The 11,346-nt window shown below is 37.7% G+C and overlaps 1 protein-coding gene across 1 annotated transcript in view; it reads right to left on the bottom strand.

Annotated features, from left to right (window-relative positions):
• Window positions 1-1,526: 1,526 nt before the first annotated feature.
• The window catches only part of LOC127985932 (nectin-3-like protein), a 56,089-nt gene continuing 46,269 nt past the window's right edge, over window positions 1,527-11,346 (bottom strand). Inside the window, exons 7-8 of the mRNA XM_052588144.1 lie at window positions 3,668-3,770; window positions 1,527-2,740 (exon numbers count right to left, since the gene is read on the bottom strand). Of these exons, the coding sequence (XP_052444104.1) occupies window positions 2,573-2,740; window positions 3,668-3,770 (271 nt within the window). The 3' untranslated portion in view covers window positions 1,527-2,572. The remainder of the gene's footprint in view (window positions 2,741-3,667; window positions 3,771-11,346) is intronic.

The raw sequence follows: 11,346 nt of genomic DNA, 5'->3' as shown, positions 1-11,346 counted from the left end.
TTATAAATCTAATGTTTCTGTTTATTGACAAATTAACAGTTTATCAATATTATAGCAGAAATACTGAAGGAAATACCTTTGAGTCAAAAAGACTGAGAACCACAGTCTCTTCAATTATCACAAATGTTTATATGGCTTAATACTACGTCTTCTGGAGCTGCCAGTTAGCTTAGTGTGAGAAAAAGGCAGAAAATGTTAACTCAACAATTAATAAAGAAAAATTTCAGACCAATTTTGTGAACCCATTACTCGTAATGATCCAACTCAAAAGAAAGAAAGATCTGTTCACTACCTGGACGTTGCTGTGATAAACAATGGACTGGCATGATGACAGTGAGTAAATTATCTCATAATAAACGGTTGTTTAAGAAATTACTTAACATTGTAGTTAACCAAAAATGTTTTATGCTTTCTGGAAAGTATAGAGAGAATATCTACATGTTATAAGCTCCCCAAGCTCCTCATTCTCCGAAGACACTATTGGGAAAATATTTATGCAACATTCCACACAGTGTCTAGAGTCTCGCAAAACCGAGACCTTTGCTGGAACGAAAGAACGTTTGCTCATCCAGAACAAATACGAAATCTCTTACGTGAAAATTATAGACCTCAGCACATCAAACCCCTCAGATGGCTTCTTAATGTGGTAAAATATCATTTCCAACGCAGGTCAGAGACACAAACAAGAGATCAGGAGACAAAACTTGAAAGGATATATAAGCTCTGTCAAGAAACGGTAGAAGACTGCATATATCAAAGCATGGCTGTCTCTGGTTTGTATTGAGTGATGAGAAGGCTGTTATATTATTGCATGCTCGGTAATAGATTTGGACTGAGACACACACCTTTATTAGTCTAAACGGATTAATCCTGGATGAGTCCAAACCTATACTTTACTGTGGGACTGACACATTTTTATATAGCGATGGTGGATGCATTCCAGAAAGGTGACTCATGATACAATAAACAATGCTCTCATTGAGTGTTTGGGGGTCCACTGGCTGACATTTCCCCCGAACGATGGGGCCAGAATAGAATAGATTGCTCCCTGGTGGCCACCACCTCATTAGAAGCCTGCTGTTTAATGGCTTTGCCCATGCAGTTGCCCAGCAGATAACCGGTTTGTTTACCTACAACACAAGTCATAAGTTGACATGCAGACAGAAGTCTGTGCCGAAAGGCTCTTACTAGCTCTCCCGCCGCCACATTCGCTGTCTCTCGCGCCTTCCCAGAGAGCATTTTGCGGTCTGAGATTTTCCATCATCGACTGGGGAAAGTTGTCCAGCAGTCTTGATGACTATAGAGCAGTGTTTTAAGCATTCATCAGATTTTACAACCTGTATTTGACTCTCAAAGCTCAGTCTAATAAGATTGTTTGTGGATTTGAGAAGTAGCAGCACTGTCTAATTTAGGCTTATAAAATCTGGTTCGTTATTTTAGATGGGTTTGCTGCGAACCAACATAGATGGACAATGACGTCATTTGATAATGTTCTGCACAATAAAACAGATCTCATATGTACTGGTTATCTCACTTTATTTGATTATCGGTATGATGTAATGCAAAGATTGCTTTGGTTATGAGATTCAAAATTCACGCTTCACTACATTGAATGGAAAAAAGTGAACAAAAATTATCTAATTGAGCTTAAACATTCCAAAAAGCCTCTAGTGATAGTTTATTGGGAAGAACAATGATTATGAGCTTAGATATTTACATTGTACATAATACAGTATCTACACACATACTGTAGGCAATGACAAAGTACATAAGCATGTGCCTTATGGCTCAAATTCACATCTATATTCTTAAAAATAAAGGTCCCAAAAGAGGGTTTTCACAATGATGCCATAGAAGAACCATTTTGGGTTCCCCAAACAACCTTTCAGTAAACAGTTCTGAACAATTTCAATTCAAGTGAAGAACATTTTCACTCTATATAAAACACATTTTTTCCCCCAATGGAATGGTTCCATGAATGTTAAAGGTTCTTCGTGGAACCGTAGATACCAATAAAGAACCTTTATTTTTTAGTGTTATGCACATCACAGTGTAAACAAAACAACTTCATAATGACCTCGGTAAATGACCTCTAGCAGTCACTATCTGTCATAAGCAAATAAATCAAATCTCAATTTGTCAAACCTAAAATGACAACTGGTCTACAATGAAAAAGTTACATTTTACTGAGGAAAAGTCCTGTAATGCAACATATGATTAAAACTATTAAAAGAAGGAACAATGATCCCTACAGAAAAATAGCAATTTTAGTTGTAGTCGCAACTAAACTTGGAAAAACTAAACTTGTAGTTTGACCACTACATTTGAAATACGAGTGAACAAAGAGACTCATATAGGCAGCCTAGGTCATTTATTTTATATTGGACTACTACACTGTACATGTTAAACAAGCCAGAGAAAGTACACAAATATGCTGCAGTAATTATATACACCAGTAATAGTTCAGTGTCCTAATTACTGTATAGCTGTGATTTTGTTTTGCTCCCGGTTTTCTCGTAAACAGTTTTCACTTTGGGGCTGGCAGTATGCTGCGGTTGACACGAGGACGCTGTCACACGTAGTGTTCTCTATGGTTGATGTAAACCTGGTCCGCCCCATTCTGATGACATATCCACTCCTGACAGGACAGTGAATGGTGAGTGGGGCTCTGGGGGTCTCCGCGAGCCACCCTGACTGGCGCCCGTTCAGCCAATTCGTAGTGCCTCTCCAACCGACGAGCCTATAAAGTGACACAACAGATAAAAAAATATATTGGTATACATGTACGTATTCATAGAAAAAGCCAAAATATAATTAGCATATCCCCTGCCCTGGTGCTCATGCTGTTAGACAATGAAATTTGCTGTTTAATGTGATTAGATGGAAAGAATTTGTTTAATTAAATCAGGGCTGTCGATTGAAATTATGGAAAATGAAACATTTTACATGAATAAATTACATGACATGAATAAATATCACAAGTATCCTTAAATAAAATAATAATAATAATACTAATAGTACTACTACTACTACTACTAAAAATGATATATATATATATATATATATGTGTGTGTGTGTGTGTGTGTGTGTGTGTGTGTAAACCTTTAATTGCTTCAGGGAATTCCATATTATTGAATTTACATAGAGGTCAGGGACAGGAATATTCGCTAAGCTATATTTCTTTATTCTGTTTATAATACACCTAATAAACACAATAAATTGGCAGTTCTAAATCTTCTCTGCTGAAACACTGAAAACACTTAAACCAGGCTAAAATGGTCTCCCATAGTCCCCTAAAACGATTAAAACTAGTGATCTTGGAAGGCCAGCAGACCGGTCTGCTTATTTTAAGTAGGTTTTGGACACTTTTCACAACTCCAGCTTGGTTTGGACTAACTTGACTTGTCTGGGTGGGAGACCATCCAGACCAGTTTAAACCAGCAGACCACCTGTGGCTGGTGTATGTTTCAGCAGGCTAATGTGTTGGATGGGTGAAAAAAAAACAGAAAAAGAATCTATTCCGGAAAAAGTGAGCTAAAAGAGAGCATATAATCACTCCTTAAATAATAAGGAACATACCAGTGGTCATCTTTCAAATGCAGCTCTGATATAAAGACCCACAGAAGGAACATAACTCTGTAGACTGAAGAGCCAGTGTGAGGTTTACCTGAGAGAATGAGGCCACCAGAGGGGCCTGAGAGGCCAGTGGGATGGCAGGAGGTCTCTCTGTATATGGAGGAGGAGGCTTGTGAGTCGGAGGGAGGTCAATCCTGTAGAGCGGAGAAAACCAACAACAGTCAGAGGATTTACATCACTGACTGCACATGTTGCATGACTAACGGTGACCCTCAGATATCTGGATATGTTTAGGTCACAATAAAATGTATGAATGTCATTGCATTACATCAAATATCAAACCAAGTGGCATTTCTTTTGTAGAAATATACGGCGTAGACACGATTTTCAGGCTAAACATTTAACAAAAAGAAAGTTGTAAGATCATAATACTTTTTGGAGTGGCTGTTTTGTCTTGATGTCAGAAGATGGAGGAAATGATGGTCAAGACTAGACTAAAGTATGAAATGTGTTTAGTCTGAGGAACAATAACAACCACACCTTCTTTTAGTTCTGGGAACAGAATGGAACTTTTTGTCAGTTTGACATCCACATCCATTTCTCAAGCCCAACACATACAAACAAAAAAAAAAAAAATCACATTTTTAAGGTTTTAAATGAATCTGAGAGTCTGTGTCCCAGCTCCCACACTTTCTATGCAAGGTGTCACTTTTGACTCAATCACCAGCCACTCAAAATGGCCTCCGTGCCTCCAAGCTCCAACAGGCACACTGAAAAATACTTTCTCATGCTCTCTGGACCTCTAAAGCAAACACCAGCAGGCCACAATGGACCCCATCTTTGTGTGGGTACACATGTGGACGGAGGTGTATATTAGTGATATACATAAATACAACTGGAGCCCATTTTAAAACTCCAAACAAAACTGAGAGAAATGGAAACAAATGACTTTGTCTTTTGGTTTAACTTGTGAATCACCACAGCGGCTCTCAAATAACATATGGAATAAAAAAAATAAAAATAAAACGTTTTGTGTACATTTCCTTTGAACAGTTTCTCGTGTGTTGATGTCCTAAACTTCTATAGGATATTTACTATACGGTATATACATGCTTTTCAAATAAATGCTGCTTTCTAATGCATCAAAAACTAAATGAAATGTATACAGTCTGATATTGACTACAACTAAACCAAGATCATACAGACTAATTAAATACAGTATATGCCCTGTGCACAGATCTTATGGGATCATCTCATGTTCGACCTGTTTTTAAACCTACTTCTTTTCACAACCTCTTTCAAGCCTGCATGTAAAGTACCAACCTAAAACACTAGCAAATTATCAAAATGTACTACATGAGCACTGCTTTATAACAAATGTAAATATTGCATGTCCTCGCTTTGTCACCATGTACAAAAATATTAAAGCATATATACTAATACCAAAAGAGATTCTGAAATTATAAGCCTATGAACATTTCTAATTAATTTCAAATGATCTTTATAGCCCTTTTCCAAATAAATATATCACATATTGTCTAAAGTAACAGTGGAATTCTGTACGTTTTGATTTACTTAAATGTCCTACAGTACTCAATTGCTGCCTCCTGGACTCAAGTTTGGAATATCCTTGTATGTTCCACTGACGTGACTGAGATGGTTTCCTGCTTCATCTTTTTTCCTCATCCATCATCTCACTGTCCCATCTTTCTCAGTTGACTCTCTTATTGATATCACCCTTCAATTTCTGCTTTGGTATTGATGGGTTTTGACAACAAGCCATTAAGTGGAGTGGTCTCATATCCCTAAGATGATGGACTAATGTCTGTTGAGCTTCTGCTATGTAATCCCAGGCGTTGGGAGGTCCCGAGGGTCGCCCTGTCCTGACCTTGAATTCCCAGAATGCCTAATATATGGAAAGATACCTTTTCCTCACTCCCTGGATTTAGATACTGCAGCATGAACCCAAAAGGTAATCCACAGAAGGTCATAAAGATAGTCTAGAGAGCCATTAGTGAACAAATAAGGAATCTTAAACCTTCACCGCTAGTTTTAAAAGTACTGCACTGACAACCAGTGAGAACAAGCTCTAGAAATACAAAGTTCATTCACACCTCTTTGTTAAAAACCCTTGAGGGAGAACATATGAACTGTGACCTCTCTTCATACATTTTCCCAATGTGCATCCATAAGCTCCCCATTCCTCAAGGGATCAACTTTGCCTTTGTTTTTCCACTTCCTGTGAACATTAATCTCCAACCATTTGTAGTACATTGTTTTGTGTAATTGATTTTCAATGGACTATCAGTCTGTCTAATGTGTCCCCGGCCCACCCTACATGAAGTCTAAACCGGACGGAGATGGAAAAGTGTACACCAATGTTTTAAGACTCATTAATTCTATATGGACTTACATTAGCATTTCCCATGAAAAGTTACGGTTGAAATAGAGGTTTAAAAGCAGTTGATGTGATCCACGGACTAGAGAGAGGATAAGGTGAGTTTATGAGCAGGAAGAGACGCGGACAGGCCTGAATACTCTCACTGGATCCTCCTGGAAGTCCAAAGAGACCAAACAAGGGCTAAAATTTTAGACTCGCATCAAAGAGGCAATGAGATTGTATTGTTCTCATGTATTTTTCATCTCTCTTGCTTACTGAATACACAGTTGAAGGTCAGATTAATCTGTTTTCATTCTCAGACCGCATGGAACATTTTCCAAGTGTCTTGATTGTAAGCCAAGACCTTGACATATAAACTCCTTTGATACTTTAAATGCTGCCACATCATCTAGTGAAGGATAAATTCAAGGTCACTTTAGATGAATGGGAGCTATCAAAACAAAATCAAAACACAAAATCCTCATGACTCGGGAACGAAATGTGGAAAGCTCACACAAATCCGATCAGAATGGCAAAACCTTTTAAAAATGACCTCTTGGAGAACTTTTCTCATCCTTTACTATACTGGTACAAATAGATCTGAGTGTCAAGAGTTATGTGGACATTTTTTGCTTTCATTCTTGCAAAAGCGCCATGTGTCAGCGTCCCAGTGCTGCTTATCTCTCGCAGAGTCCCTGCTGTCTCCAGCGCAGAGGCAGCATCATCCATCAGACAGACCCAGCTGTCCCACCACACTGATCTGCATGCAGCCTGCAGCCAAAGCAAAGCCGAGCCAAGACACACAGAGGCTGAACAGGGATCAGCTCAAACAGATAAGAGCCTCTCTTTCACCTCTTCTGAGAGTGACGCTTCTGACAGCTCTGCTGAGAAGTTTCAGAGAGGGCTCGCTTCAAGATAGATGATGTTGATAAAGATAGCACAGCAGAAAACAAGCAATAAATAAAAAGTGGCAGTCAACAATTTGTGCCAATTTGTAAACCCTAGGGGTCGTTTGCACAGGATGAGTTCTTTTGTAATTGCTTTTTTAAATAGACAATTAATTACATGAAAGCCATGAACAGAAATGTTTAATTGCAAGTCAGATTGACTAATATTAGTAATTCTGCATTTTATTTTGATTTCCTAAAAGAGAGAAAATGTCCATTTTAAATCTGTACACAACCTTTTGCAGTCTGTAAACTTTTTTATACTCGCAAAAACTGCATTTATTTGATTTAAAAATAGCGTAAAGCAGTAATATTGTGAAATATTATTCTAATTGACTTAATTTAACTGCATTCTATTTTAATATATTTTAAAAATTAGATTTATTCTTGTAGGTGTAAAGCTCCTGTCACATGATCCTTCAGAAATCATTGAAATATGCAGATTTGCCTTTTTTTTAAATGGGATTCTTACATATACATATAGAATAAAAGTATTCTTATATATATTATGCTGTCTACAATTATTTATTTCTTTTTGAACAGAGGCATACATTTGATAAAAGTAAATTTTGCGCATGTTTAAGAGTACACTGCTAAAAGCCATGAACTCCTGAAAGCATCCTGTGTGAACGTCCCCTTCTTAGCTGTCATGTTTGGGTAACAAGCTCAGGTCATATTTCAACAGAGACTACAATGGAGGGTTCGAGAAAAAAGAGAAAATACTGAGACAAATTTAAATGTCCACAAATCACATGGAGTCCAGACGTTTGAGCATTGAGAATTGTCTGCCTGCTGTATTCCCCCGGTTCCCCAATACAATTTTCTCAGTTAACAGCTGTATCACGCGAGACTCCACTGTGACCTCATCCTCATGAGAACTGCATCCATCACTAAGGCTTAAAAACTTGTTTTTTGCCATGTTTGCTTAACTATTTATATTCCTGTATTTACACCAGTTCTTTCTTTCTTTTAGAAAGTGAGAAGAGCGTCCCATATTCGGTGTTATTTCTGCTGACACAAACACTAACAACCTGTGGTAAACTAACAATGCTGGGTCCTTGACAGAATAAAAACATCTACAACAAATCTATGTGGTCTTATGTGGGCACAATACATTTGTAAACCTAGGTTAACATTCTAATTTGCATATTCATATGGTGAATAACAACTAGATGAATATATTTCAGGTTGTATTATTTGACTCCTTGCCCACTGAAAACAATCTGGACAAGAAAGCAGTTTAAGCCACTTCGAACCTACAAAAAAACAAAATAACTGTTGGTTGCCTCCAGTTTGCCATCACCGCTTGATCGTTTGACCATTTGTTTGACAGTTGTTGGACATTCAAGTAATTTTTCAACCTAACACTCAAACTAAACAGCGTGCCAAAGTTTACTTGAACTTGTTGCAAAATCTGCGTGGGAAAACCTTCGCCCTCACACGAAAATCCCAATTACATAGAATCCTGTTAAAATTACTGAATTTTGTCCATGAAAATGAACTGAACAATGGTAAATGTGACTACCCTAAAGGGTTAGTTCACCCTAAAATTTTAATTCTGTCATTAATTACTTACCCTCATGTCTTTCCAAACCTGTAAGACCGTTATTCACCTTCCGAACACAAATTGTGATATTTTTTTATTAAATCTGATGCACATGCTTTCTCCTGAACATAAACAACACTCATTACATTTATTACGTTCTGGGGCAGGTGCGCCGTGGTACTCTCCAAAGTGGCAGAAGACATTAACTCAGTGAGAAGAATTGAATAAATTGTTATTTTTTGTTTTCCTTGCGCAAAAAAAAAATTCTCATAGCTTAATAAGAGGCACTAATGTTGCATGGACTCTTTTATTATTGTCCTTACTATGTTTCTGTGTCTTGGAAGTTTTCAGTTGTATTGCTGTCTATTCGGGGTCAGAGAGCTCTCGGATTTAACCCTCTGGGGACGGATTAGGCGGTACCGCCCAAAATGGCATACTTTTACAAATGTGTAGTTATCTCAAAAACTATTAATGCTAGAGAGATGCGGGTTTTTTTGCCGTCTTCCTCAGATTTCAGCGGTGTCCAGTTTGTATATTAAACACTTCCCTTATTGCGCAATACCACTGCGTAAACAGGCCAATGAAAAAGATTGTGCTAGGCAGATTCAACACGCAACAGCCAATGGAAAAATTGCCGCTGGGAGGAGTCTTTTTCTAACCTAATCAGAGGAAGGTTATGTCTTCTAGCGATTCAGAGGACTCTGTAGCTCTGCTGTAGCCTTGTAAAAGCTGGCTGGACTAAAGTAAAAGACATGTAATCAATAAGCGTTCAGAGAATCAGCATCAGGGTGGAGAAAGCAGAACGCGATCGGAGTGTTACAGAGAGCGATCGGAGTATTAGCGAGCACAAAGAGCTAAATTCGAGCGATCGGAGAATCAGCATCACGTGGAGATAGCAGAAAGTGATCGGAGTGTTAGCGAACACAAAGAGATCAATTCGAGAGAGATACAGCATTATTACAGAATTGTTTTATCAAAATGGCAAGCAGTAAAAGATTTACGGCAGAACAAGCTCTGGAACAATTACTGGAAAGGCCTGGAGAGGCCTTGCTTTGCTCACTGGCATGCCTAGGACTGTTTTTAAAAAAAGTTAATTATTTAATTGTTCTTTACACATTTGATTAAACAATAACACATTTTTGTCAAGCAAAGAGTTTGAAAAAATATATTTTCTTTGTTCAAAAACTGTTCTATATTGTGTGTTTTTCAGTAATAAATGACAAAAATCTAATTTTTCGTTTTTGAAATTCTCTAGTTTATTGTAAAATTTTTCACTCATACTTCCTTTATATAAACATATTGCATGCATGCTTATGGTAGCTTAGGGTCTTCTGAATCCATAGATACCAAACACAGGGTGTTTCATCTCCTTTACATATGATTTATAAGCCCAAATATAAAAATAGAGAAAACAGACCAAAAAGGGCTTAGTCCCAAAAATAAAAAAAACGCCTAGGACTGTTTGTAAATAAAGTTAATTATTTAATTGATCTTTACACATTTGATTGAACATTAACCCATTTCTGTCAAGCAAAGAGTTTGAAAAATATATTTTTGGGTCAAAAACTTTTAACTATTGTTGTGTGAGGTAGGATTTTCAGTAATAAATGACAAAAATCTCATTTTCGTCTTTGAAATTCTCTAGTTTATTGTACAATTTTTCACTCATACTTCCTTTATAGACATATTGCATGCTTATGGTAGCTTAGGGTCTTCTGAATCCATTGATACCAAATACATGGTGGTCCATCCTCATTACATATGGTTTATAAGCCGATATCTTAAAAATATCTTAATTTGTGTTCTGAAGATGAACAAAGGTCTTACGGTTTGGAATGACATGAGGGTGAGTAATCAATAACAGAATTTACATTTTTGGGTAAACTATCCATTTAAGCACCATTTAGTAAATTATTGGTTGTCTATTGTAAACAACTCATTCCAGCAATGATACTTTTGGCACAGTAAAAGAGATGCTAACCCAGGGTTAAACCAGGGTCAAACTGCGAAACGCCACTTAACTGGAAATTAATTAGTACCCTTAAACCAAGATTAACAAAATAACCCAGGGTTAAGTGCAGAGTGATTAACAAAATAACCCTGGGTTAACCCAAGTGCAGAGTGATTAACAAAATAACCCTGGGTTAACCCAAGTGCAGAGTGATTAACAAGATAACCCTGGGTTAACCCAAGTGCAGAGTGATTAACAAAATAACCCTGGGTTAACCCAAGTGCAGAGTGATTAACAAAATAACCCTGGGTTAACCCAAGTGCAGAGTGATTAACAAAATAACCCTGGGTTAACCCAAGTGCAGAGTGATTAACAAAATAACCCAGGGTTAAGTGCAGAGTGAAAAGCCCTGTGGAACAGGAACTCAGAGGAGCGTATGAAGCACAGTTCGGAGCTTCTTTTTGAAGGCTGTGGGAAAAGGAAGACCTCCAGACTGGTTGAAATGCGACATCTGTGGGCTCATGTCTCGAGACACTCTCTCTCATTGACAGAACAATAATGCGGCTCTTTTTGCAAGAACCAAACAAAAACAACTGAAAAATCAACTTACTATGTCAAAAAAAGGAACTAGCTGAAGTTCTTTTGCCCACACAAGTTCTACAATGATCCATCGTGTGTTAGTCTCTATATACCGCAAAAGCAAATACACAACTGTAGTCTATTGTGGCTAGTCTCTCTCTGTGATGACATGCAGTTGCCTTTCCAGGAAACAAAAGGAAACCACCTGATGTTGCTCCCACTAGAACAGAACATTTACAGACTTGACTGGGTTTCTGGGATCAGTAATAATTGACCAGACAAAATCAAACATTAAGCCATAAGGAGGTGCTGTAGCGTGAAATGCCTCGTTCTGACAGGCCAACAGGTGAGCCGGACAGAGCTGAAG

Source organism: Carassius gibelio, chromosome B21, assembly GCF_023724105.1.
Source record: "Carassius gibelio isolate Cgi1373 ecotype wild population from Czech Republic chromosome B21, carGib1.2-hapl.c, whole genome shotgun sequence".
Taxonomy (NCBI): Eukaryota; Metazoa; Chordata; class Actinopteri; order Cypriniformes; family Cyprinidae; genus Carassius; species Carassius gibelio.
Note: the sequence above shows the minus strand (reverse complement) of the source record. Positions and strands in the feature narration are given on the sequence as shown.